A 25,604-nucleotide genomic window follows, 5' to 3' on the forward strand; every position below is an offset into this window, starting at 1 on the left:
ACAGTACAAATCTCTGGCACGGCGATGCTGTGGAGCCTCTATGTACAGGGACACAGCGCTTGGGAAAGTTCCACAGGCGCTGTTACCCGCAAAACTTGCCTCATCGACAATACATGACCACGCTACCAAAGATAAACAGCTTTTATCTGAGGTGTGCAAGAGGGGATTACACACAAACTAGGGTTGTATTCCCTGGAATTTAGACGGATAAGAGATGATTTAGAGGTAATTAGAAACTATTTTAGCTAGTTGGGAAGTTTAGGATGCTAGAAATTAGGGCCAGGCCTTTCAGGAGTAAAATGAAGAAACACTTCCACACACAAACACCCACCCACCCCCACACACACCCCCCCTCCCCACACACACACGCACCCCCCACCCCCCACACACGCACCCCCCACCCCCACCCCCACACACACACACACACCCCCACCCCACACACACACACACACCCCCACCCCACACACACACACACACACCCCCACCCCACACACACACCCCCACCCCACACACACACACCCCCACCCCACACACACACACCCCCACCCCACCCCACACACCCCCACCCCACCCCACACACACACCCCCACCCCACCCCACACACACACCCCCACCCCACCCCACACACACACCCCCACCCCACCCCACACACACACCCCCACCCCACCCCACACACACACCCCCACCCCACCCCACACACACACCCCCACCCCACCCCACACACACACCCCCACCCCACCCCACACACACACCCCCACCCCACCCCACACACACACCCCCACCCCACCCCACACACACACCCCCACCCCACCCCACACACACACCCCCACCCCACCCACACACCCCCACCCCACCCCACACACACACCCCCACCCCACCCCACACACACACCCCCACCCCACCCCACACACACACCCCCACCCCACCCCACACACACACCCCCACCCCACCCCACACACACACCCCCACCCCACCCCACACACACACACACCCCCACCCCACACACACACCCCCACCCCACACACACACCCCCACCCCACACACACACCCCCACCCCACACACACACCCCCACCCCACACACACACCCCCACCCCACACACACACCCCCACCCCACACACACACCCCCACCCCACACACACACACCCCACACCCCCACCCCACACACACACACACACACCCACCCCACACACACACACCCACACCCACCCCACACACACACACCCACCCCACACACACACACCCACCCCACACACACACACCCACCCCACACCCACCCCACACACACACACACACCCACCCCACACACACACACACACCCACCCCACACACACACCCCCACCCCACACACACACACCCCCACCCACCCCACACACACACCCCCACCCCACACACACACCCCCACCCCACACACACACACCCCCACCCATCCCACACACACACACACACCCACCCCACACACACACACACCCCACCGTACAGCACAGAAGGAGGCCATTCAGCCCATCAAATCTGCGCCGGCTCATTCGAAGAGCAATCCAGTTGGTCCCACTCCCCCCCGCCCCCCCCCCCCATATCCCTGCAATTTATATGTATCCAATTCCCTTTTGAAGGCTACTATTGAATCCGTACCCACCGCCCTATCAGATGGTGCGCTCCAAATCCTAACCACTCGTTGCGTAAAAAAGTGATTCCTCACATCGCCTCTGCTTTAGCCGGGGTTCCTGCTGCCAACTGCTACCCAGTGACCCCTACTGCTGTGATGCCCCTTGAAGAGCCTGCAACAATCAATGGCCAGACAGGGTGATGGGCGATAGGGCTGTCAGCATCGTGTTCCTGGACCCCAGCGTGGTTTATCCCCACCTTCAGGAGAGGAAGGTCAAACAATTACAACCAACCACTTCCAGATAAACAGCTAAAAGAAATGCAAGACCCAGGGGTGTTCCGATCGAGGTTTATAAGATGATGAAGCGAATAGATTGTATTCCAGTTGAGTGTGTTCCAATTAAGTATGTTCGGGAGGACCAGGCTTCACAGATTTAAGTTGCACAAGGCTAGATCAAGGTTAGAAATCAGGAGGTGGTTCTTTTCCCAGAGAACAGTAGACCTCTGGAACAAGCTGCCCTGTCATGTGGTGGATGCAGACTCACTAAATTCCTTCAAGCGAGAGCTGGATTTGTTTCTGGCTGTGGCGGCGATCACCGCTTACAGAAGTTAGGTACTGCAGGGAGTAAAGTCCTGTCCCCTCAGTACAGATTCACACGAGGCATGTAGTGAAGTCAAGGTCACTCTGGGTCTGCACCTTTATTTCACAGCTCTGGAATGCTGCACTTGCCTGAGACCTGTCCTTATAGACCTGTCTCTTGCAAGTGCACCCCTGGTGGTAAGGTATGCTGGTGGTTACAGGTCATATCTTATTACAGTCATGTATCGCATGTTAGGATACAGTTATATATAATAATGTAAGATACATGACACAGGGAATTTAATGGCCAGAGTGATCTCCTGGACTGGATTCAATTGCCGAGATGGGTCAGAGAGGAATTTCCCAGATTTTTTCCCCCCCCGAAATTGGCCTGGGATTTTTATCTCTTTTTTTTTGCCTCTCCCAGGAGATCACAGGGTTTGGGGTAGAGTGTATATATTGTGATACACAAGGTATCGCAATTGTGTGGGGCAGGCTGGATGGACCAGAGGGTCTTTACCTGTCCGTCATTGTTCGGATGTTCATAAGTCTTTCGTTTTTGGTTTGTATATCTCGTGTTTGCTAAATAGTTAAGCAGCCTTAAAGCTGGAATAAAAGTTTGAAATAACAGTTAGCTACCCTGGCAGGACATGTGCATCCTGTGGGAACGACAGAATATTGAGACTCCCAGAAAGCCACATATGCAGGAAGTGCTGCCAATTGCGCACGCTCCTGGGTAGCTGGTGGTCACCCCACAGCTAGAGAGAGTTCAGGAAAGACTTGCATTTCTATAGCGCCTTTCACCACCACCGGACGTCCCAAAGCGCTTTACAGCCAAATTGCGCACAGCAAGCTCCCATAAAGAGCAATGTGATAATGACCCAGATAAATGAGGGATAAATATTGGGCCTAGACATCCCATGTTCTTCATCGAAATAGTGCCCTGGGATCTTTTACGTGCACCTGAGAGAGCAGTCTCTCGGTTTTAACATCTCATGCGAAAGACAGCACCTCCGACACTGCAGCACTCCCTCAGCACTGCACTGGGAGAGTCAGCCTAGATTTTCGTGCTCAAGTCTCTGAACTGGGACATAAACTCACAACCTTCTGACTCAGAGGCGAGGGTGCTGCCCACTGAGCCACGGCTGACACATAAATGAGGAGAGGGAGTATGTGTGAGGAACAGGCATGCAGTGCAGGAATCCTCTGGGCGTGTGGCACTCTCAAGAGGTGTTGAATACCAGCGAGGTGACACCTCAGGGTAGTGCTGTCACAATCAAACCCACAGCATCATGGGAGGTTTGCCGCCACGTGGCGGCAACAGAAAGTGTAGGAATGCAGTTGTTATACGGGAATATCCAGAACATAATTCGCCCGTATCTGCCCCAGCTCATCCTCTGCTGAAGCCCTCTTCCCTGCCTTTGTTACCTCTAGACTTGACTATTCCGAGGCACTCCTGGCTGGTCTCCCACATTCTACCCGACGTAAACTAGAGATCATCAAAAACTCGGCTGCCCGTTTCCTAACTCGCACCAAGTCCCGCTCACCCATCACCCCCTGTGCTCGCTGACCTGTATTGGCTTCCGGTTAAGCAGCGCCTCGATTTCAAAATTCTCATCCTTGTTTTCTAATCCCTCCATGGCCTCGCCCCTCCCGGTCTCTGTAATCTCCTCCAGCCCCATAACCTCCTGAGATGTCTGCGCTCCTCTAATTCTGCCCTCTTGAGCATCCCTGATTATAATCGCTCAATCATTGGTGGCCGTGTCTTCTGTTGCCTGGAGCCCCCAAGCTCTGGAACTCCCTCCCTAAACCTCTCCACCTCTTTCCTCCTTCAAGATGCTCCTTAAAACCTACCTCTTTGGCCAAGTTTTTGGTCACCTGCGCTAATTTCTACCTATGCGGCTTGGGTGTCAAACACTCCTGTGAAGCGCCTTGGGACATTTCACTACGTTAAAGGCGCTATATAAATACACGTCGTTGATTCGATAGTCAGGGGAACAGACGGTTGTTTCTCAAATGGCAGTGGATTGTTCCAAATGGTGTGTTGCCTCCCTAGTAAAGGATTGTTCTGAATGGCTGCAGGATATTCTCAGCCAGAAGCTGTGGCCCAATGGTTGGAACCAATGAGTGAATCGGGTGAAATGGTCTCCTCTGGCAAGTGGCTCGATAACCAGAGGTCACAGATTTAAAATTACTGGCGAAAGACCGAGAGGGGAAATGAGAAGAAACGGTAGCAAACAAGGGAGGTTGTGATCTGGAACTCACTACCTGAAAAGGGTGGTGGAATTAGATTCCATGGGAGCTTCCACGAGGCAACTAGACGTGTATCTGAAGAGAATTAATTGGCAGGACTGTGGGGAATGAATGGGGCAATTGGGTCGCTCTTTGAAAGAGCGGGCACAGGCACAATGGGCCGAAAGGCCTCCTCCTGTGCAGTAAGATTCTATGAATATCCCGATCACTCAAGTTAGGAAGACCACGGCACTTGTTCCCATCATTGAATCTCGCCACTGCAGACCATTCCCTCTCTCTATTCTGCTCATTTTCCTTAAAAAAAAAAAATTGGCAAACAACTCCAAAGTATCAGAATTTTAAAGATCCACGAGTTCAGATTTTCACACCTGGCCTCAGTGTCAAGTTTCATAGAATCATTGAAATTTACAGCACGGAAGGAGGCCATTTCTGTCCATCATATCCGACCCAGAGCTACCCAGCCTAATCCCACTTTCCAGCTCGAGGTCCGTAGCCCTGTAGGTTACAGCATTCAAGTGTACATCCAAGTACTTTTTAAATGTGGGGAGGGTTTCTGCCTCTACCCCCCTTTCAGGCAGTGAGTTCCAGACGCCCACCACCCTCTGGGTGAAGATATTTCCCCTCTAAACCTAACAATTACATTAAATCTATGCCCCCTGGTTGTTGACCCCTCTGCTAAGGGAAATAGGTCCTTCCTATCCACTCTATCCAGGCCCCTCATAATTTTATACACCTCAATAAGGTCTCCCCTCAGTCTCCCCTGTTCCCAGGAAAACAAACCCAGCCTATCCAATCTTTCCTCATCGCTAAAACTTTCCATCCAGTCGTAAAATAATGAATTTGTCTCAAATCAGATCACAAGAATCTGGGAATACAGCAAAGCATCTAAAAATAGACCAGGGTCACCTTGAATACCTTGTCTCTTAAACGCTGCCCTTTCGGTAATCCACTTCATCTTTTTGTAACTCGCACATCTCACTCACACCCTCGAGTTTCGTCTGTCTAACGACGGTTCACGTGCAAAATAAATATATGCAACTCTGCCCCCCCCACGATCCAGTTAGCAAGGGTCTGGTGCAGTACATTTAGCATTACCAATGAACGCAGTTGTATTTATTGAGGCACCAGACCAGGGATAACCCCAGGTTCGATCACTGCATTACACGAGTTTCAGCCAGGGCAGCCCCACCACTGGGCGAGGACATAAGAACATAAGAAATAGGAGCAGGAGACGGCCATTTGGCCCCTTGAGCCTGCTCCACCATTCAATAAGATCATGGCCGATCTGATCTTGGCCTCAACTCCACTTCCCTGCCCGCTCCCTTATCGTTCAAAAATCTGTCTATCTCCACCTTAAATACGTTCAATGACCCAGCCTCCACAGCCCTCTGGGGTAGAGAATTCCACAGATTTACGACCCTCGGAAGAAATTCCTCCTCATCGTGTTTTAAATGGGCGACCCCTTATTCTGAGACTATGCCCCCTAGTTCTAGATTCCCCTACGAGGGGAAACATCCTCTCTGCATCTACCCTGTCCAGCTCCCTCAGAATCTTATACATTTCAATAAGATCAACACTCATTCTTCTAAACTCCAATGAGTATAGGCCCAACCTGCTCAACCTTTCTTCATAAGACAAACCCTTCATCTCAGGAATCAGCCTCGTGAACCTTCTCTGATCTGCCTCCAATGCAAGTATATCTTTCCTTAAATGAGACGACCAAAACTGTACGCAGTACTCCAGGTGTGGTCTCAGTTGTAGCAGGACTTTTACATTCCAGAGAGAGGATGGGGGAGAAAACCGGTCAGGGCCCCTGCCCCGATCGCCATCTAGCCATGCGTCGTTGTATAGGAAGCACGAGTGACTGTCAGGCCAGCAAACGATCGGTCACGTCCGTGCTTCCTGCAGATGCTCAAGTCTCGGCCTCTGGTGTCTCTGGAACTGCATCCCGGAGAAGGTCAGAGACCCCAAGGAGAGACCGACAAAACCAATCATTGAGGTGGCCAGTTTTGTGAAAGAAAAAGGACTCGGGTTCATACCTCAGGACGACCCAAAGCACTTTACAGCCAATGAAGCACTTTTTGGAGTGTTGTAATGTGGGAAACGCGGCAGCCAATTTGCGCACAGCAAGCTCCCACAGACAGCAATGTGATGATGACCCAGATAATCTGTTTTAGGTGTTGGTCGACACCGGGGAGAACTCCGCTGCCCTTCATCGAAATGGTGGCCATGTGATCGTTTACATCCACCCGAGGGCCCGAGGAAGCAGACGGGGCCTCGGTTTAACGTCTTGTCCGAAAGACGGCACCTCCGACAGTGCAGCACCCCCTCGGCACTGCACTGGAGTGTCAGCCTAGATTGTTGTGCTCAAGTCCCTGGAGTGGGACTTGAACCCATGACCTACCGACGCAGAGGAGAGAGTACTGCCCACTGAGCCGTGGCCGACACTGCAAAGGATGGGTAAGGGACAGTACGGGGGGGTGGGGGTGGGGGTGATTCCAATGCGGGGACAGCCGATGAGGCTGGGCGGCACCTACAATGATTCCCCTCACCCCCAGGAGGTTAAATGACCTTTCACCTTTCTCCACTCAGATACAGAGAATGGCCACTTGGGTGTGATAGAGGGCAGCAAGGGTCCGTGAATCAGCACCTTCAGCAACCGAGGAAATCTATCAGCTATACAGGGGCTGAGAGAAAAGGCAGTGATTTAACTGGATAACATACCAATGTTTTACAGAAATACGATACTCCCATACCTTCTAAAACACACTCCTTCAGCCACTACATTTCTACCGGCTCATTACTGCAGAACTCTGCTCTTATTAATTAATAAATCATAACTGTTTTTGGCAGGTTGGAACCGACAACAAAAGAGCCCCACTGTAGTAATGCTTCTGTCGGCAGGATCCAGTCCCGGCCGGTTTAAACCGGTCTGATCCACTCGGCGGAGCTCCGAGACCCAGAGCTCCCGGTTAGCTGCAGAGCTGCAGATTTCCCCCTCCCGCCACCAGTCCGCAATCGTGGGCACTTACAGGATCCGGGGTCAGCCCGCTCACCCTGGTGCCGGAGCCTGGGAGAGGGGGGTGGGGTGGGGGTGGGGGCTGGGGGGGGCAGGCGCTCAGTCCTCCGGTTCCCGTTTGATGTTTTCGGCGGGCATCAGCAGGTCGCTGGGGTCCAGCGGGGTGGGCAGCTCAGCAGTCTCCTCCTTCACTCGCACTGCAATGACTGAGACAGAATTCGAAAGACAAACAATCCGTTTAATTGAGCCACACACACCGCTTCCAACTGTTGGGACTGTCGGGCATTTTTTTCTTTAAGTAAAAGTAAAGAGCAGCAATGGAGAAGGATCGCAGCCCACCCACCAACCCCCCCACCCCAGCTCTCCGCTCCCGGCGTTGCAGGCAAACCTTCGGCGACGCTGCTCTACACGGGCAACACCGCGGCAAAGCACTCGCATGTTATGTTGCTGTGATATCGGGAGCGGGAACAGAACACGAGAACACGGAAGCAGGCCATTCGGCCCCCTCGAGCCCGCACCGCCATTCGACGAGATCACGGCTGATCGGATCTCAGCGCCGAGAGCATGCAGAAAGGCAGCGGACGGAGCGTGCGGCAAACCAGTCCCACCCACCCCTTCCCTCAACCACTGTCTGTCCTACCTGTGACAGGGACTGTGGTTCTTGTATTGGACTGTTCAGCCACCGAAGGACTCATGTTTAGAGTGGAAGCAAGTCTTCCTCGATTCCGAGGGACTGCCGATGATGATGATGGCTGATCGGATCTTGGCCTCAACTCCATTTCCCCGCCCATAACTTGGGGGGGGGGTTTGTCGAGAGACTTGCAAGCTACTTCAGTATTACAAAAAGAGCTGTCCACCAGACAAATTCACCTGCCTTAACTTTTAAAAAGCATTATCCTCGTATTCAAATCTCTCCATAGCCTCGCCCCCACCCCATCTCTGTAAGCTCCGATAGCCTTCCTCCAAACCTGGCCACTTGCACGCACCCACACTTCCTTCAACCAATAACCTGCATTTATACAGTGCCTTTAACGGAGCAATCCCCCCCCCACCCCACCCCACCCCACCAAGGCATTTCACGGGAGACAAAAAACGACTCCGAGCCAAAGAGGGAGACGTTCCGACAGGGATGAGGGACTTTGGTTACGTGGATAGACTGGAGAAGCTGGACTTGTTCTCCTTGGAGCAGAGGAGGTTGAGAGGAGGTTTGATCGAGACGTTCAAAATCATGAGGGGTCCGGACAGAGTAGATGTTCCCATTGGCGGAAGGGTCGAGAATCAGAGGACACAGATTTAAGGTGATTGACAGAAGAAGCAAAGGCGAGATGAGGAGAAACGTTTGTACGCAGCGAGTGGTTAGGATCTGGAATGCACATCCTTGGCCCCTGCATTGGTGGCCGTGCCTTCAGCCGCCTAGGCCCCAAGCTCTGGAATTCCCTCTCTAAACTTCTCCCCGCTCCTCCAAGACGCTGCTGAACACCTACTTCTTTGACCAAGCATATGGTCACCTGTCCTAGAATCATAGAACGGTTACAGCACGGAAGGAGGCCATTCGGCCCGTCGAGCCCGTACCGGCTCTCTGCTCGTCCCACTCCCTCGCCCTTTTCCCACAGCCCTGCAATTTTTTTTCCTTCAGGTACTTCTCCAATTCCATTTTGAAAGCCAGTGCATTCCAGATCCTAACCACTCGCTGCGTAGACAAGTTTTTCCTCATCTCGCCTTTGGTTCTTTTGCCAATCGCCATAAATCCTCTGGTTCTCGATCCTACCGCCAATGGGAACAGTTTCTCTCTATCTACTCTGACCAGACCCCTCATGATTTTGAACACCTCGATCAAATCTCCTCTCCACCTTCTCTGCTCCAGGGAGAACAACCCCAGCTTCTCCAGTCTATCTGCAGAGTGACTTGGATAGGTTAGGTGAGTGGGCAAATGCATGGCAGATGAAGTATAATGTGGATAAATGTGAGGTTATCCACTTTGGTGGTAAAAACAGAGAGACAGACTATTATCTGAATGGTGACAGATTAGGAAAAGGGAAGGTGCAACGAGACCTGGGTGTCATGGTACATCAGTCATTGAAGGTTGGCATGCAGGTACAGCAGGCGGTTAAGAAAGCAAATGGCATGTTGGCCTTCATAGCGAGGGGATTTGAATACAGGGGCAGGGAGGTGTTGCTACAGTTGTACAGGGCCTTGGTGAGGCCACACCTGGAGTATTGTGTACAGTTTTGGTCTCCTAACTTGAGGAAGGACATTCTTGCTATTGAGGGAGTGCAGCGAAGGTTCACCAGACTGATTCCCGGGATGGCGGGACTGAACCTATCAAGAAAGATTGGATCAACTGGGCTTGTATTCACTGGAGTTCAGAAGAATGAGAGGGGACCTCATAGAAACGTTTAAAATTCTGACGGGTTTAGACAGGTTAGATGCAGAAAGAATGTTCCCAATGTTGGGGAAGTCCAGAACCAGGGGTCACAGTCTGAGGATAAGGGGTAAGCCATTTAGGACCGAGATGAGGAGAAACTTCTTCACCCAGAGAGTGGTGAACCTGTGGAATTCTCTACCACAGAAAGTAGTTGAGGCCAATTCACTAAATATATTCAAAAGGGAGTTAGATGAAGTCCTTACTACTCGGGGGATCAAGGGTTATGGCGAGAAAGCAGGAAGGGGGTACTGAAGTTTCATGTTCAGCCATGAACTCATTGAATGGCGGTGCAGGCTAGAAGGGCTGAATGGCCTGCTCCTGCTCCTGCACCTATTTTCTATGTTTCTATGTTTCTATGAAGTAACTGAAGTCCCTCATCCCTGTCTTAACATCGTCTTCTCTGGCTCGGAGTCAGTTTTTGTCTCACGTGACGTGCCTTGGGTTTTTTTTTTGCTCCGTTACTGGCGCTATATAAATGCAAGTTACTGGTCCCACGTTGTTAACTGCGCTGCAAAGATGCAGACAGCGACGTACTCCATTTGTGGGGGTAGACAGAGGTGAAAGGACGGACAAAAGGTACCCTGTCTGCAGCAGCACAGACACCCTGCTCTTCTATTCTATGCCTCGGCTAATAATAGGCAAGTATTCCATATGCTTTCTTAACCATCTCATCTTGAACACTGCAGTCTGTCTGGTGAAGGTGCTCACGCAGTGCTGTTAGGGAGGGAGTTCCGGCATTTTGACCCAGCGACGATGAAGGAACGGGCGATATATTTCCAGGTTAGAATGGTGTGTGGCTTGGAGGGGGAACTTGGAGGTGATTTTGTTTCCATACGCCTATTCCTACATTTAACAGTGGCGGGGTCGATGGCCTAGGGGAGGTGCAACAGAGCCTGGGGTCTCCAGTCTTGGGTAATCCTGGTCACTGGACCAAGACCTAGCTCTGTCAAGCCCGTGTGGTGGTTGGTGTGCAACGGCCACCCCATGTTAAAAAAATCCACGCACAGGCATCTTCCACCCTTTAAGATGCAACTCATTGTAACACTTGTGAGCCCATCTTTTTTTGGTGTGAAGAGCGTCATCCTTGTTCTGAGGGACTGCCTAGTAGTAGTCACCAGGAACCCATGACCCAGACCAACTGGCTGTACTTGCAGGGTGGCCAAACAGCCCGCAAGCAGCCTGGGAGGGATGTAAAAAGAAGCCCCACTGTCCCAAAAGAAACAAAATTCAAGAAAATACAAGAAAGGGTAAATTTGCAGACAAACCTATTTAAGTAGTGTAAGCAACAATGAACTTTTTTTTGGTTTTATTTAGTGCACAAGGTAATTCATATTTTATTTATTTTCTCCGTCAATCTTTCAACTCCAAGTGAATAAAGGTAGTTTATTACGAAGCACAAAAAGTTAGTATGCAGGTACAGCAAGTAATTAGGAAGGCAAATGGAATGTTGGCCTATATTGCAGGGGGGATAGAGTATAAAAGCAGAGAAGTCCTGCTACAACTGTACAGGGTATTGGTGAGGCCACACCTGGAGTACTGCGTACAGTTTTGGTCTCCGTATTTACGAAAGGATATACCTGCATAGGAGACTGTTCGGAGAAGGTTCACTCGGTTGATTCCGGAGATGAGGGGTTGACTTATGAAGATAGGTTGAGTAGGTTGTGCCTAAACTCATTGGAGTTCAGAAGAATGAGAGGTGATCTTATCGAAACATATAAGATAATGAGGGGGCTTGACAAGGTGGATGCAGAGAGGATATTTCCACTCATTGGGGAAACTAAAACTAGGGGACTTAGTCTCAGAATAAGGGGCCGCCCATTTAAAACTGAGATGAGGAGGAACTTCTTCTCTCGGAGGGTCGTAAATCTGTGGAATTCTCTGCCCCAGAGAGCTGTGGAGGCTGGGTCATTGAATATATTTAAGGCGGAGACAGACAGAGTTTTGAACGATAAGGGAGTCAGGGGTTATGGGAAGCTGAGTTAATGATCAGATTGGCCACGATCTTATTGAATGGCATAGCTGGCTCGAGGGGCCAAATGGCCTACTCCTGCTCCTATTTCTTATTATTTTGCTAATTATGTTTTTCCATCAAAAAGATGCTTTGCATTAGGAATACCTGTAAATTTGTTTCTATATTTAGTTGTTGGGATGTGGGAGACACTGATAAGTGATTCATTATCCAGCTCTAGTTTTCCCCGAGGACATTATGATTCAACCAGGTACTGTGGGACTGGAGTCATAGAAACATAGAAAATAGGTGCAGGAGTAGGCCATTCGGCCCTTCGAGCCTGCACCACCATTCAATATGATCATGCAACTTTAGTACCCCATTCCTGCTTTCTCTCCATTCCCCTTGATCCCTTTAGCCGTAAGGGCCACATCTAACTCCCTTTTGAATATATCTAACGAACTGGCCTCAACAACTTTCTGTGGTAGAGAATTCCACAGGTTCACAATTCTCTGAGTGAAGAAGTTTCTCCTTATCTCGGTCCTAAATGGCTTACCCCTTATCCTTAGACTGTGTCCCCTGGTTCTGGACTTTCCCAACATCGGAAACATTCTTCCTGCATCTAATCTGTCCAGTCCCGTCAGAATTTTGTATGTTTCTATGAGATCCCCTCTCATTCTTCTAAATTCTATTGAATATAAGTCCCGTGTAAAGCAGACCAGGTAGAGGATATTAGGGAACGGCAGCATTGTGGTTATGTTACTGGGCTAACAATCCAGAGACTCAAGTTCTAATCCCACCATGGCAGCTGGGGAATTTACATTCAATTAATTAAATAAGCCTGGAATAAAAAGCTGGTATCAGTAACGGTGACCATGAAACTACCGGATAGTTGTAAAAAAAAAACACAACCTGGTTCACTAACATCCTTTAGGGAAGGAAATGGGCCGTCCTTACCTGATGTGGGCCCATGTGTGACTCCAGGCCCACATCCACATCATCATAGGCAGTCCCTCGGAATTGAGGAAGACTTATTTCCACTCTTAGCATGAGTTCTCAAGTAACTGAACAGTCCAATACGGGAACCACAGTCTCTGTCACAGGTAGGACAGATAGTCGTTGAGGGAAAGGGAGGTTTGCTGCACGCTCTTTCTGCTGCCTGCGCTTGTTTTCTGCATGCTCTTAGGCGACGGACTCGAGGAGCTCAGCGCCCTCCCGGATGCACTTTCTCCACTTAGGGCGGCCTTTGACCAGGGACTCCCAGGTGTCAGTGGGGATGTTGCACTTTTTCAGGGAGGTTTTGAGGGTGTCCTTGTAACGTTTCCGCTGCCCACCTTTGGCTCGCTTGCCGTGAAGGAGTTCCGAGTAGAGCGCATGTTTTGGGAGTCTCTTGTCTGGCATGCGGACTATGTGGCCTGCCCAGCGGAGCTGATCAAGTGTGGTCAGTGCTTCAATGCTGGGGATGTTGACCTGAGTGATGTGGTTGTGGCAAAGCACTCAGTTGTATCAAACTGTGGGAGTACCTTCGCCATACGGACTGCATCTTTCATGGTCATTTTTCTGGTACCAGCCCATAAATTGCCAGATTTAGTGAATTCAATAACTGGTGGGATTTGAACCTTTGACCTGTGCTGTTGATCCAGTGGTTAATCACTGGGCTACCAAATTCTTCGCCAAGGAATATTCAATGGCCGCAGCTATGCAGCAGGGAGCAGAGGACAGGCAGGTTGTATTTTGAGCGATTAAACACTGGGGCAGAGTGTGAGTGAACATCTTTGGCATGGTACAGGGGGAGGGCTGATACTAACATCCATTCAGTCACAACTACAGGCTTGCTTTCAGGTAACGTCCCCATTTATTGCTAGGGGGATAGAATATAAAAGCAGAGAAGTCCTGCTACAACTGTATAGAGTATTCGTGAGGCCACACCTGGAGTACTGCGTACAGTTTTGGTCTCCGTATTTAAGGAGGGATATACTTGCATTGGAGGCAGTTCAGAGAAGGTTCACTCGGTTGATTCCGGAGATGAAGGGGTTGACTTATGAAGATAGGTTGAGTAGGTTGGGCCTAAACTCATTGGAGTTCAGAAGAATGAGAGGTGAGCTTATCAAAACATATAGGATAATGAGGGGGATCGACAAGATGGATGCAGAGAGGATATTTCCACTCATTGGGGAAACTAAAACTTGGGGGCATAGTCTCAGAATAAGGGGCCGCCCATTTAAAACTGAGATGAGGAGGAATTTCTTCTCAGAGGGTTGTAAATCAGTGGAATTCTCTGCCCCAGAGAGCTGTGGAGGCTGGGTCATTGAATATATTTAAGGTGGAGATAGACAGATTTTTGAGCGATAAGGGAGTAAAGGGTTATGGGAGCGGGCAGGGAAGTGGAACCGAGTCCATGATCAGATCAGCCATGATCGTATTAAATGGAGCAGGCTCGAGGGGCCGTATGGCCTAATCCTGCTCCTATTTCTTATGTTCTTACGAAGTGATTATCCAAGTTCATCCCCACGGACACTGACGCATTTTGTTTTGGGGGGGGGGGGGGCGGGGGCGTGCTGAGTCAGTCGACTCCCAGTTACAGGTCACAACATCTAACAACAACTTGTATTTAATGTAGTGAAACGTCCCAAGCTGCTTCACAGGAGTATTGAGATAAAAATGTGACACCGAGCCGCACAAGTAGAAATTAGGGCAGGTGACCAAAAGCTTGGTCAAAGAGGTAGGTTATAAGGAGCGTCGTGAAGGAGGAACGAGAGGTGGAGAGGTTTAGGCAGAGAATTCCAGAGCTTAGGGCCCAGGCAACAGAAGGCACAGCCACCGATGGTGGAGCGATTACAATCAGGGATGCTCAAGAGGGCAGAATTAGAAAAGTGCAGACATCTCGGGATGGTTGTTGGGCTGGAGATTACAGAGATAGGGAGGGGTGAGGCCATGGAGGGATTTAAAAATAAGGATGAGAATTTTGAAATTGAGGCACTGCTTAACCAGAAGCCAATGTAGGTCAGCGAGCACAGGGGCGATGGGTGAGCGGGACTTGGTGCGAGTTAGGACACAGGCAGTTGAGTTTTGGATCACCTCTAGTTTACACAGGGTTGTATTCTCCAATTCTGGCTTAATTTTAACCCCTCCTCCATTGGCGGCTATCCCTTCAGCTGCCTGGGCCCTAAACGGAAGAGAGTGACTAAAGTAAATGTTGGTCCCTTAGAAGGTGAGAAGGGGGATTTAATAATGGGAAATGTGGAAATGGCTGAGACCTTAAACAATTATTTTGCTTCCGTCTTCACAGTGGAAGACACAAAAACCATGCCAAAAATTGCTGGTCACGGGAATGTGGGAAGGGAGGACCTTGAGACAATCACTATCACTAGGGGGGTAGTGCTGGACAGACTAATGGGACTCAAGGTAGACAAGTCCCCTGGTCCTGATGAAATGCATCCCAGGGTATTAAAAGAGATAGTGGATGTTATAGCAGATGCATTCGTTATAATCTACCAAAATTCTCTGGACTCTGGGGAGGTACCAGCGGATTGGAAAGCAGCTAATGTAACGCCTCTGTTTAAAAAAGGGGGCAGACAAAAGGCAGGTAAATATAGGCCGATTAGTTTAACATCTGTAGTGGGGAAAATGCTTGAAGCTATCATTAAGGAAGAAATAGCGGAACATCTAGATAGGAATAGTGCAATCAAGCAGACGCAACATGGATTCATGAAGGGGAAATCATGTTTAACTAATTTACTGGAATTCTTTGAGGATATAACGAGCATGGTGGATAGAGGTGTACCGATGGATGTGGTGTATTTAGATTTTCAAAAGGCATTCGATAAGGTGCCACACAAAAGGTTACTGCAGAAGATAAAGGTACGCGGAGTCAGAGGAAATGTATTAGCATGGATCGAGAATTGGCTGGCTAACAGAAAGCAGAGAGTCGGGATAAATGGGTCCTTTTCGGGTTGGAAATCGGTGGTTAGTGGTGTGCCACAGGGATTGGTGCTGGGACCACAACTGTTTACAATATACATAGATGACCTGGAAGAGGGAACAGAGTGTAGTGTAACAAAATTTGCAGATGACACAAGATTAGTGGGAAAGCGGGTTGTGTAGAGGACACAGAGAGGCTGCAAAGAGATTTAGATAGGTTAAGCGAATGGGCTAAGGTTTGGCAGATGGAATACAATGTCGGAAAATGTGAGGTCATCCACCTTGGAAAAAAAACATTAAAAGGGATTATTATTTGAATGGGGAGAAATTACAACATGCTGCGGTGCAGAGGGACCTGGGGGTCCTTGTGCATGAATCCTAAAAAGTTAGTTTGCAAGTGCAGCAGGTAATCAGGAAGGCGAATGGAATGTTGGCCTTCATTGCGAGAGGGCTGGAGTACAAAAGCAGGGAGGTCCTGCTGAAACTGTACAGGGTATTGGTGAGGCCGCACCTGGAGTACTGCGTGCAGTTTTGGTCACCTTACTTAAGAAAGGATACACTAGCTTTGGAGGGGGTACAGAGACGATTCACTAGGCTGATTCCGGAGATGAGGGGGTTACCTTATGATGATAGATTGAGTAGACTGGGTCTTTACTCGTTGGAGTTCAGAAGGATGAGGGGTGATCTTATAGAAACATTCAGAATAATGAAAGGGATAGACAAAATAGAGGCAGAGAGGTTGTTTCCACTGGTTGGGGAGACTAGAACTAGGGCGCACAGCCTCAAAATACGGGGGAGCCAATTTAAAACCGAGTTGAGAAGGAATTTCTTCTCCCAGAGGGTTGTGAATCTGTGGAATTTTCTGCCCAAGGAAGCAGTTGAGGCTAGCTCATTGAATGTATTCAAATCACAGATAGATAGATTTTTAACCAATAAGGGAATTAAGGGTTATGGGGAGCGGGCGGGTAAGTGGAGCTGAGTCCACGGCCAGATCAGCCATGATCTTGTTGAATGGCAGAGCAGGCTCGAGGGGCTAGATGGCCTACTCCTGTTCCTAATTCTTATGTTCTTATGTTAAATGCTGAAATTCCCTCCCTGATCCTGTCCTTCTCTCTGTCCTCCTTCAAGTCACTCGTAAAAACCTACTCTTTGACCAAGCTTGGTATGAGCCGTGATTTGGCGAGGATAGACTGGCGAATGATACTAAAAGGGTTGACGGTGGATTGGCGATGGCAAACATTTAAAGATCACATGGATGAACTTCAACAATTGTACATCCCTGTCTGGCGTAAAAATAAAACAGGAAAGGTGGCTCAACCGTGGCTAACAAGGGAAATTAGGGATAGTGTTAAATCCAAGGAAGAGGCATATAAATTGGCCAGAAAAAGCAGCAAACCTGAGGACTGGGAGAAATATAGAATTCAGCAGAGGAGGACAAAGGGTTTAATTAGGAGGGGGAAAATAGAGTATGAGAGGAAGCTTGCAGGGAACATAAAAACTGACTGCAAAAGCTTCTATAGATATGTGAAGAGAAAAAGATTAGTAAAGACTAATGTAGGTCCCTTGCAGTCAGATTCAGGGGAATTCATAATGGAGAACAAGGAAATGGCAGACCAGTTGAACAAATACTTTGGTTCTGATTTCACTAAGGAAGACACGAATAACCTCCCGAAAATACTAGGGGACCGAGGGTCTAGCGAGAAGAAGGAATTGAGGGAATTCCTCATTAGTCAGGAAATGGTGTTAGGGAAATTGAAGGGACTGAAGGCCTTTAAATCCCCAGGGCCTGATAGTCTGCATCCCAGAGTACTTAAGGAAGTGGCCCTAGAAATAGTGGATGCATTGGTGGTCATTTTCCAAAATTCCATGGACTCTGGATCAGTACCTATGGATTGGAGGATATCTAATGTAACACCACTTTTTAAAAAAAAGGAGACACAAATCAGGAAATTATAGATCGGTTAGCCTGACATCGGTGGTGGGGAAAATGTTGGAATCAATTATTAAAGATATAATAGCAGCGCATTTGGAAAGCAGTGACCGGATCAGTCCAAGTCAGCATGGATTTATGAAAGGGAAATCATGCTTGACAAATCTTCCAGAGTTTTTTGAGGATGTAACTAGCAGAGTGGACAAGGGAGAACCAGTGGATGTGCAGTATTTGGATTTTCAAAAGGCTTTTGACAAGCTCCCACACAAGAGATTAGTGTGCAAAATTAAAGCACATGGTAACGTATTGACATGGATAGAGAACTGGTTGGCAGACAGGAAGCAGAGAGTCGGGATAAACGGGTCCTTTTCAGAATGGCAGGCAGTGACTAGTGGAATGCCGCAAGGTTCAGTGCTGGGACCCCAGCTATTTACAATATACATTAATGATTGAGATGAAGGAATTGAGTGTAATATCTCCAAGTTTGCAGATGACAATAAGCTGGGTGGCAGTGTGAGCTGTGAGGAGGATGCTAAGAGGCTGCAGGGTGACCTGGACAGGTTAGGTGAATGGGCAAATGCATGGCAGATGCAGTATAATGTGGATAAATGTGAGGTTATCCACTTTGATGGCAAAAACTGGAAGGCAGATTATCTGAATGGTGACAGATTAGTAAAAGGGGAGGTGCAACGAGACCTGAATGTCATGGTACATCACTCATTGAAGGTAGGCATGCAGGTACAGCAGGCAGTAAAGAAAGCAAATGGCATGTTGGCCTTCATAGCGAGAGGAGTTGAGTATAGGAGCAGGGAGGTCTTACTGCAGTTGTACAGGGCCTTGGTGAGGCCTCACCTGGAATACTGTGTACAGTTTTGGTCTCCTAATCTGAGGAAGGACGTGCTTGCTATTGAGGGAGTGCAGCGAAGGTTCACCAGACTAATTCCCGGGATGGCAGGACTGACATATGAAGAAAGACTGGATCGGCTAGGCTTATACTCACTGGAACTGAGAAGAATGAGAGAGGATCTCATAGAAACGTATATAATGACGGGACTGGACAGGTTAGATACAGGAGGAATGTTCCCGATGTGGGGAAGTCCAGAACCGGGGGTCACAGTCTAAGAATAAGGGGCAAGCCATTTAGGACCGAGATGAGGAGAAACTTTTTCACCCAGAGAGTGATGAACCTGTGGAATTCTCTACCACAGAAAGTTGTTGAGTCCAATTCATTGGATATATTCAAAATGGAGTTAGATGTGGCTCTTACGGCTAAAGGGATCAGGGGGTATGGAGAGAAAGCAGGAATGAGGTACTGAAGTTGCATGATCAGCCATGATCATATTGAATGGTGGTGCAGGCTCGAAGGGCCGAATGGCCTGCTCCTGCACCTATTTTCTATGTTTCTATGTCTATGTTTTGGTCATCTGCCCCAATATCTCATGTCAATTAAAACAAAATCTCATAATACTTCTGTGAAGCGCCTTGGGCATAAAGGCGTAAAGGGGCTATGTAAATACAAGTTGTTGTTGTATGTGGCTCGGTGCCAAATTTTGTTTTACAACGGTCCTGTGAAGCACTGTGGGACATTTTACTATGTTATGACTGAGGTAAACTCTCCCTCATTGTCCTTCTTGTCTTGTCTGCAGCCTTTGACACAGTTGACCACTCTATCCTTCTCCAACGCCTCTCCATCAACATCCAGCTGCCTCAGTTCATCCACTGCTAAAACCTTCATCCCTGCCTTTATTACCTTTAGACTTGACAATTCCAGCGCACCTCTGGCTGGTCTCCCACCTTTTACCCTACGTAAACTAGAGGTGATCCAAAACCCAACTGCCCGTGTCCTAACTAGCACCAAGTCCCGCTCACCCATCACCCCCTGTGCTCGCTGACCTACAGTGGCTTCCGGTTAAGCAACGCCTCAATTTCCAAATTCTCAACCTTGTTTTCAAATCCCTCCATGACCTCACCCCTCCCTATCTCCGTAATCTCCTCCAGCCCCACAACCCCAACCTCCGCCCCCACCACAACATCCGAGATCTCTGCGCTCCTCAAATTCTGCCCTCTTAAGCATCCCTGATTATAATCGCTCCACCATTGGTGGCTGTGCCTTGTTGCCTCGGCCCCAAGCTCCGGAACTCCCTCTCTAAACCTCTCCACCACTCTTTGCTTCTTCAGGACGCTCCTTAAAACCTACCTCTTTGACCAAGCTTTTGGTCACCTGCCCTAATTTCTCAAGTGGCTCGGTGTCAAATTTCTTTGTCTTGCAACGCTCCTGTGAAACGCCTTGGGATGTTTCACTACGTTAAAGGCGCTATATAAATGCAAGTTGTTGTTGCTGGGTACTTCCAGCAGCTGTTGGTGGATAGCGATCAGGAGCAGGAACTCTGGCTAATCGTTTCCCTCCTCAATAACCCAGCAGTGCTGAGCTCCGTTGTAGGACCCCAAGCCCCTACTCCAGCTGCAATCGAGGCACTCCCAGTGCAGACTGAGGACTGAAGCCATGACATTCCGGCTCCACATGGCTGGAGAAACTCGTTGCGCCGCTGGGATAGACCGGATAACACAGGCTGCACCGCGACGGGACAAAGGCAAGGTCTGCCAGTTGCCCACCATCATCATCATCGGCAGTCCCTCGAGATCGAGGAAGACTTGCTTCCACTCTAAAAGTGAGTTCTCAGGTGACTGTACAGTCCAATACGGGAATTACAGTCTCTGTCACAGGTGGGACAGACAGTGGTTGGAGAAAAGGGTGGGTGGGGAGTCTGGTTTGCCGCACGCTCCTTCCGCTTGTTTTCTGCACGCTCTCGGCGACGAGACTCGAGGTGCTCAGCGCCCTCCCGGATGCTCTTCCTCCACTTAGGTACGGTCTTTGGCCAGGGGCTCCCAGGTGTCGGTGGGGATGTTGCACTTTATTAGCGAGGCTTTGAGGGTGTCCTTGAAACGTTTCCTCTGCCCACCTGGGGCTCGCTTGCCGTGTAAGAGTTCCAAGTAGAGCGCTTGCTTTGGGAGTCTCGTGTCAGGCATGCGGACAATGTGACCCGCCCAACAGAGCTGGTCGAGTGTGGTCAGTGCTGCGATGCTGGGATGTTGGCCTGAGCGAGAACACTGACGTTGGGGCGTCTATCCTCCCAGTTGATTTGCAGGATCTTGTGAAGGCAGCGCTGGTGGTATTTCTCCAGCGATTTGAGGTGTCTGCTGTATATAGTCCACGTCTCTGAGCCATGCAGGAGGGCGGTTATCACTGCTGCCATATAGACCATAAGCTTGATGCCAGATTTGAGGTCCCGGTCTTCAAACACTCTCTTCTTCAGTTGTTTTTTTTTTGCCATTTACACCTCCTCTAGACCCATCTTTTGTTTCTTTTCTTGTCCCATTACTACCCTTCATTTGCCTCTCACCATCAGCCCTTTTGTCTTTCAATCTCTCCTGTCTTCCCCCTATCACTTAAGAACATTACAGATAGGAGCAGGAGTAGTCCATAACGGCCCCTCGAGCCTGCTCCGACATTCAATAAGAACATGGCTGATCTGATCGCGGCCTCAACTCCACTTCCCTGCCTGCTCCCCATAACCCTTTACTCCCTTCTGGTTCAAAAATCTGTCTGTCTCCACCTTAAATATATTCAATGACCCAGCCTCCACAGTTCTCTAGGGCAAAGAATTTCAAAGATTCTTAGAGAAGCAATTCTTTCTCATTTCCGTTTTAAACGGGCGCCCCCTTATTCTGAAACTATGCCCCCTAGTTCTAGATTCCCCCACGAGGGGAAACATCCTCTCTGCATCTACCCTGTCAAGCCCCCTCAGAACCTTATACCTTTCAATAAGATCACCTCTCATTGTTTAAACTCCAAAGAGTACAGGCCCAACCTGCTCAACCTTTCATCATAAGACAACCCCTACACTTCAGGAATCAACCTCGTGAACCTTCTCTGAACTGCCTCCAATGCAAGTATATCCCTCCTTAAATAAGAAGACCAAAACTGTACGCAGTACTCCAGGTGTAGTCTCACCAATGCCCTGTACAGTTGTAGCAGGACTTCCCTACTTTTATATTCCAGCCCCTTGCAATAAAGGCCAAGATACTATGTGCCTTCCTAATTACTTACTGTACCTGCATGCTGACTTTTTGTGTTTCATGTACAAGGACCTCCAATCCCTCTGTACCGCAGCATTTTGCAATCTCTTCCCATTTAAAATAATAATTTGCTTTTTTATTTTTCCTACAAAAGTGGACAACCTCACATTTTCCCACATTATACTCCGTCTGCCAAATGTTTGCCCACTCACTTAGCCTGTCTATAACCCTGTGCAGACTCTTTGCGTCCTCCCCACAACTTGCTTTCTCACTGATCTTTGTATCATCAGCAAACTTGGTTACATTATACTTGGTCCCTTCAAAGTCATTAATATGATTGTAAATAGTTGAGGCCCCAGCACCGATCCCTGCGGCACCCCACTAGTTGCAGTTTGCCAACCTGAAAACGACCCATTTATCCCGACTCTGTGTTTCCTGTTAGTTAACCAATCCTCTATCCATGCTAATAGATTCCCCCCAACCCCATGAGCTCTTATCTTGTGCAGTAACCTTTTGTGTGGCACCTTATCGAATGCCTTCTGGAAATCCAAATACATGACATCTACTGGTTCCCCTTTATCCACCATGCTCATTACATCCTCAAAGTATGCCAGAAAATTTGTCAAACATGATTTCTCTTTCATAAAACCATGCTGATTCTGCTTGACTGCATTATGATTTTCTGAATGTCCTGCTAGTGCTTCCTTAGTAATAGACTCCAGCATTTTCCCAATGACAGATGTTAGGCTAATTGGTCTATAGTTTCTTGCTTTTTGTCCGCCTCCTTTCTTAAATAGGGGTGTTATATTTGCAGTTTTCCAATCCGCTGGAACCGCCCCAGAATCCAGGGAATTTTGGTAAATTACAACCAATGCATCCACTATCTCCGCAGAACTTCCCTTTTAATCTTTCCTCCCCTCCCCACCTTTCCCTGCCCCTGCACTTGCTTAAAACCTGCTACTTCTTCAACTTTTTCCAGTTCTGACAAAAGGTCAGCGACCGGAAACATTAACTCGGTTTCTCTCCCCGTGGATGCTGCCTGACTTGCTGCGTACTTCCTGTTTCTATTTCAGGTCTGCAGCACCCGCAGTATTTTGCTTTTGTATTCCGTGTATATACACACACAAAACACAAAGCTCCAGTGCACTCAAAGCAGCAGCAGTTACACAAGGACATAAGAAATTGCAGCAGGAGTATGCCATTCGGCCCCTCGAGCCTGCTCCGCCATTCAATGAGATCATGGCTGATCTGATCTTGGCCTCAGCTCCACTTTCCCTGCCTGTTCCCCTGGGACTCCCTGTAATTCAAAAATCCATCTCTCTCCACCTTGAATGTGACTCAGAATATACTCAATTACATCATGGAAGTGGGATATTCACCCACTACTCGAGCAAGGAGGGGCACAACCTTAAAATTAGAGCTAGGCTGTTCATTCTTAACTGATAAGGGAATTCTTAACCGATAAGGGAATAAGGGGTTATGGGGAGTGGGCAGGGAAGTGGACCCGAGTCCATGATCGGATCAGCCATGATCGTATTAAATGGCGGAGCGAGCTCAAGGGGCCGTATGGCCTACTCCTGTTTCTTATATTCGGGGTGATGTCAGGAAGCAGTTCTTCACACAAAGGGTAGTGGAATCTGGAACTCTCTCTCCCCCAAAAAGCTGGGTGTCAATTGAGGTGAATAGATTTTTTAGTTCGGCAATGGCATTAAGGGTTATGGGGCCGAAATCGATGGCCCTACCGCCGGCAAAACTCAACGGTTTGCCCGGTTTTGCGGTGCTCTCCCCTCCGTGCAAGATCGGTGAGGCCCTCGCGCCGGCGGGGAGAGAAGACCGCTGGGCAGCGTCCGCTGGCGTACAACGGCAAAAAAAGTCCCCCCCGCCCGAGATCCTGCCCGAGCGGCCCTCCGCCCCTGCAGGAGAAAAGTCCGGCGCGTGGGAGCAGATCAGCCAGGATCTAACTGAATGGTGGAACGGACCCGAGGGACTGAATGGCCTCCTCATGTTGTGTTCCCTCCTGCTCACGTTTCCCGGCCCGGTTCCCATATCCCTTCAACCACTTATCCAATCTAATCCTCAACATTGATCAAGCTTCGGAGATCGTGGCTGAGACAGAAAGTGAATTCTGCCTCCTCACAACTCTGTGTAAACACATTTCTCCCGCCACTGATCTAAAACCTTACATTTAATCAGCCGTGGCTCAGTGGGCAGCACTCTCACCTCTAAGTCAGAAGGTTGTGGGTTCATGACCCACGCTCCAGAGTCTTGAGCACAAAAAAATCACAGTGCAATGCACTGTCTTTCGGATGAGACATTAAACCAAGGCCCTGTCTGCTCTCTCAGGTGGACGTCAAAAATCCCACGCCGCTATTTCGAAGAAGAACAGGGGAGTTATCCCCGGTGTCCTGGGCCAATATTTATCCCTCAATCAACATAACAAAAACAAATTATCTGGTCATTATCACATTGCTGATTGTGGGAGCTTGCTGTGCGCAAATTGGCTGCCACGTTTCCCACATTACAACAGTGACTACACTCCAAAAGTACTTCAATGGCTGTCAAGGGCTTTTGAGACGTCTGGTGGTCGTGAAAGGCGCTCTATAAATGCAAGTCTAAAGACATTCTGCTTCTATCTACCCTGTCTCATCCGTTGTGCATTTTAGAAACTTCTACTGCCCCATAATCTGCGTTGTTGCAACGGAAAAAGATCCAATTTTTCCAAGTCATGTTTTTGGGGGTATTTGTATTTCCTTATATCGCCGGGCAACCGTGTGGTGACGGCAGTCGCGGCAAAACAGACACTTTGGGCCTGATCGTAACCCCTCAGACTATTCTGCCTGGCAACACCCTCCACATGCTATTCCACATCTACGTTGCGATATTGGGCATTTATAAAGAGAGAATTAACCCCTACGTGACTGGCTATTCGCTCATTTTCATGGAACAGTATGCACGATGTATTATTAGTGAACAACGGGAGACATGCCCTGAAGTCTATAAACCCAGCTGTGTTTCTGGCTTCCTTCGAAACGGTAAGAAAATGAACGTCAATTGGGCATTCGTTGAAACAATCTCTCTGTAGCAAAAGGTTACAGAAAATCCTCTCACCTCCTTACAATGCCTGATCTATGGGCCTTGTAGTGGGGCCACAGTATAATGACACAGAGCCGAAAGGTCATTATAGAATAATACAGCACAGGAGGAGCCTGTACAGGCTCCTTCGACCCAGTTAGTCTCTCTCCCTTTCGCCAAATCCCTGCAATATTTTCTCCTTCAAGGTGACCAAGCATTTGGCCACCTGTCCTAACATAGAAACATAGAAAATAGATGCAGGAGTAGGCCGTTCGGCCCTTCGAGCCTGCACCACCATTCAATATGATCATGGCTGATCATGCAACTTCAGTACCCTATTCCTGTCTTCTCTCCATGCTCCTTAGTCCCTTTAGCCATAAGGGCCACATCTAACTCCCTCTTGAATATATCTAATGAACTGGCCTCAACAACTTTCTGTGGTAGAGAATTCCACAGGTTCCCAACTCTCTGGGTGAAGAAGTTTCTCCTCATCTCGGTCCTAAATGGCTTACCCCTTATCCTTAGACTGTGACCCCTGGTTCTGGACTTCCCCAACATTGGGAACATTCTTCCTGCATCTAACCTGTCCAATCCCGTCAGAATTTTACATGTTTCTATGAGATCCCCTCTCATTCTTCGAAATTACAGTGAATATAAGCCTAGTCGATCCAGTCTTTCTTCATATGTCAGTTCTGCCATCCCTAGAATCATAGAATGGTCACAGCACGGAAGGAGGCCATTCGGCCCATCGAGCCCGTGCCGGCTCTCTGCAAGA

General features: G+C 48.9%; 1 protein-coding gene across 3 annotated transcripts in view; it reads right to left on the reverse strand.

Annotated features, from left to right (window-relative positions):
• Window positions 1-25,604, reverse strand: part of l3mbtl2 (L3MBTL histone methyl-lysine binding protein 2) — a 125,580-nt gene that overhangs the window by 7,535 nt on the left and 92,441 nt on the right. The window contains exon 17 of one of the 3 annotated variants that reach the window (XR_011587868.1): window positions 7,470-7,662. The exons of 1 other annotated variant lie outside the window; for it this stretch is intronic. Coding sequence is in view for 1 of the 2 variants with exons in the window: in XM_070861643.1 (XP_070717744.1) it covers window positions 7,556-7,662 (107 nt within the window). In the remaining variant the exon portion in view is untranslated. Of the gene's footprint in view, window positions 1-1,608; window positions 7,663-25,604 lie in introns of those variants that run through there. One more of the 3 variants, XM_070861643.1, reaches the window with a different exon arrangement.

Source organism: Pristiophorus japonicus, chromosome 19, assembly GCF_044704955.1.
Source record: "Pristiophorus japonicus isolate sPriJap1 chromosome 19, sPriJap1.hap1, whole genome shotgun sequence".
Classification (NCBI taxonomy): Eukaryota; Metazoa; Chordata; class Chondrichthyes; family Pristiophoridae; genus Pristiophorus; species Pristiophorus japonicus.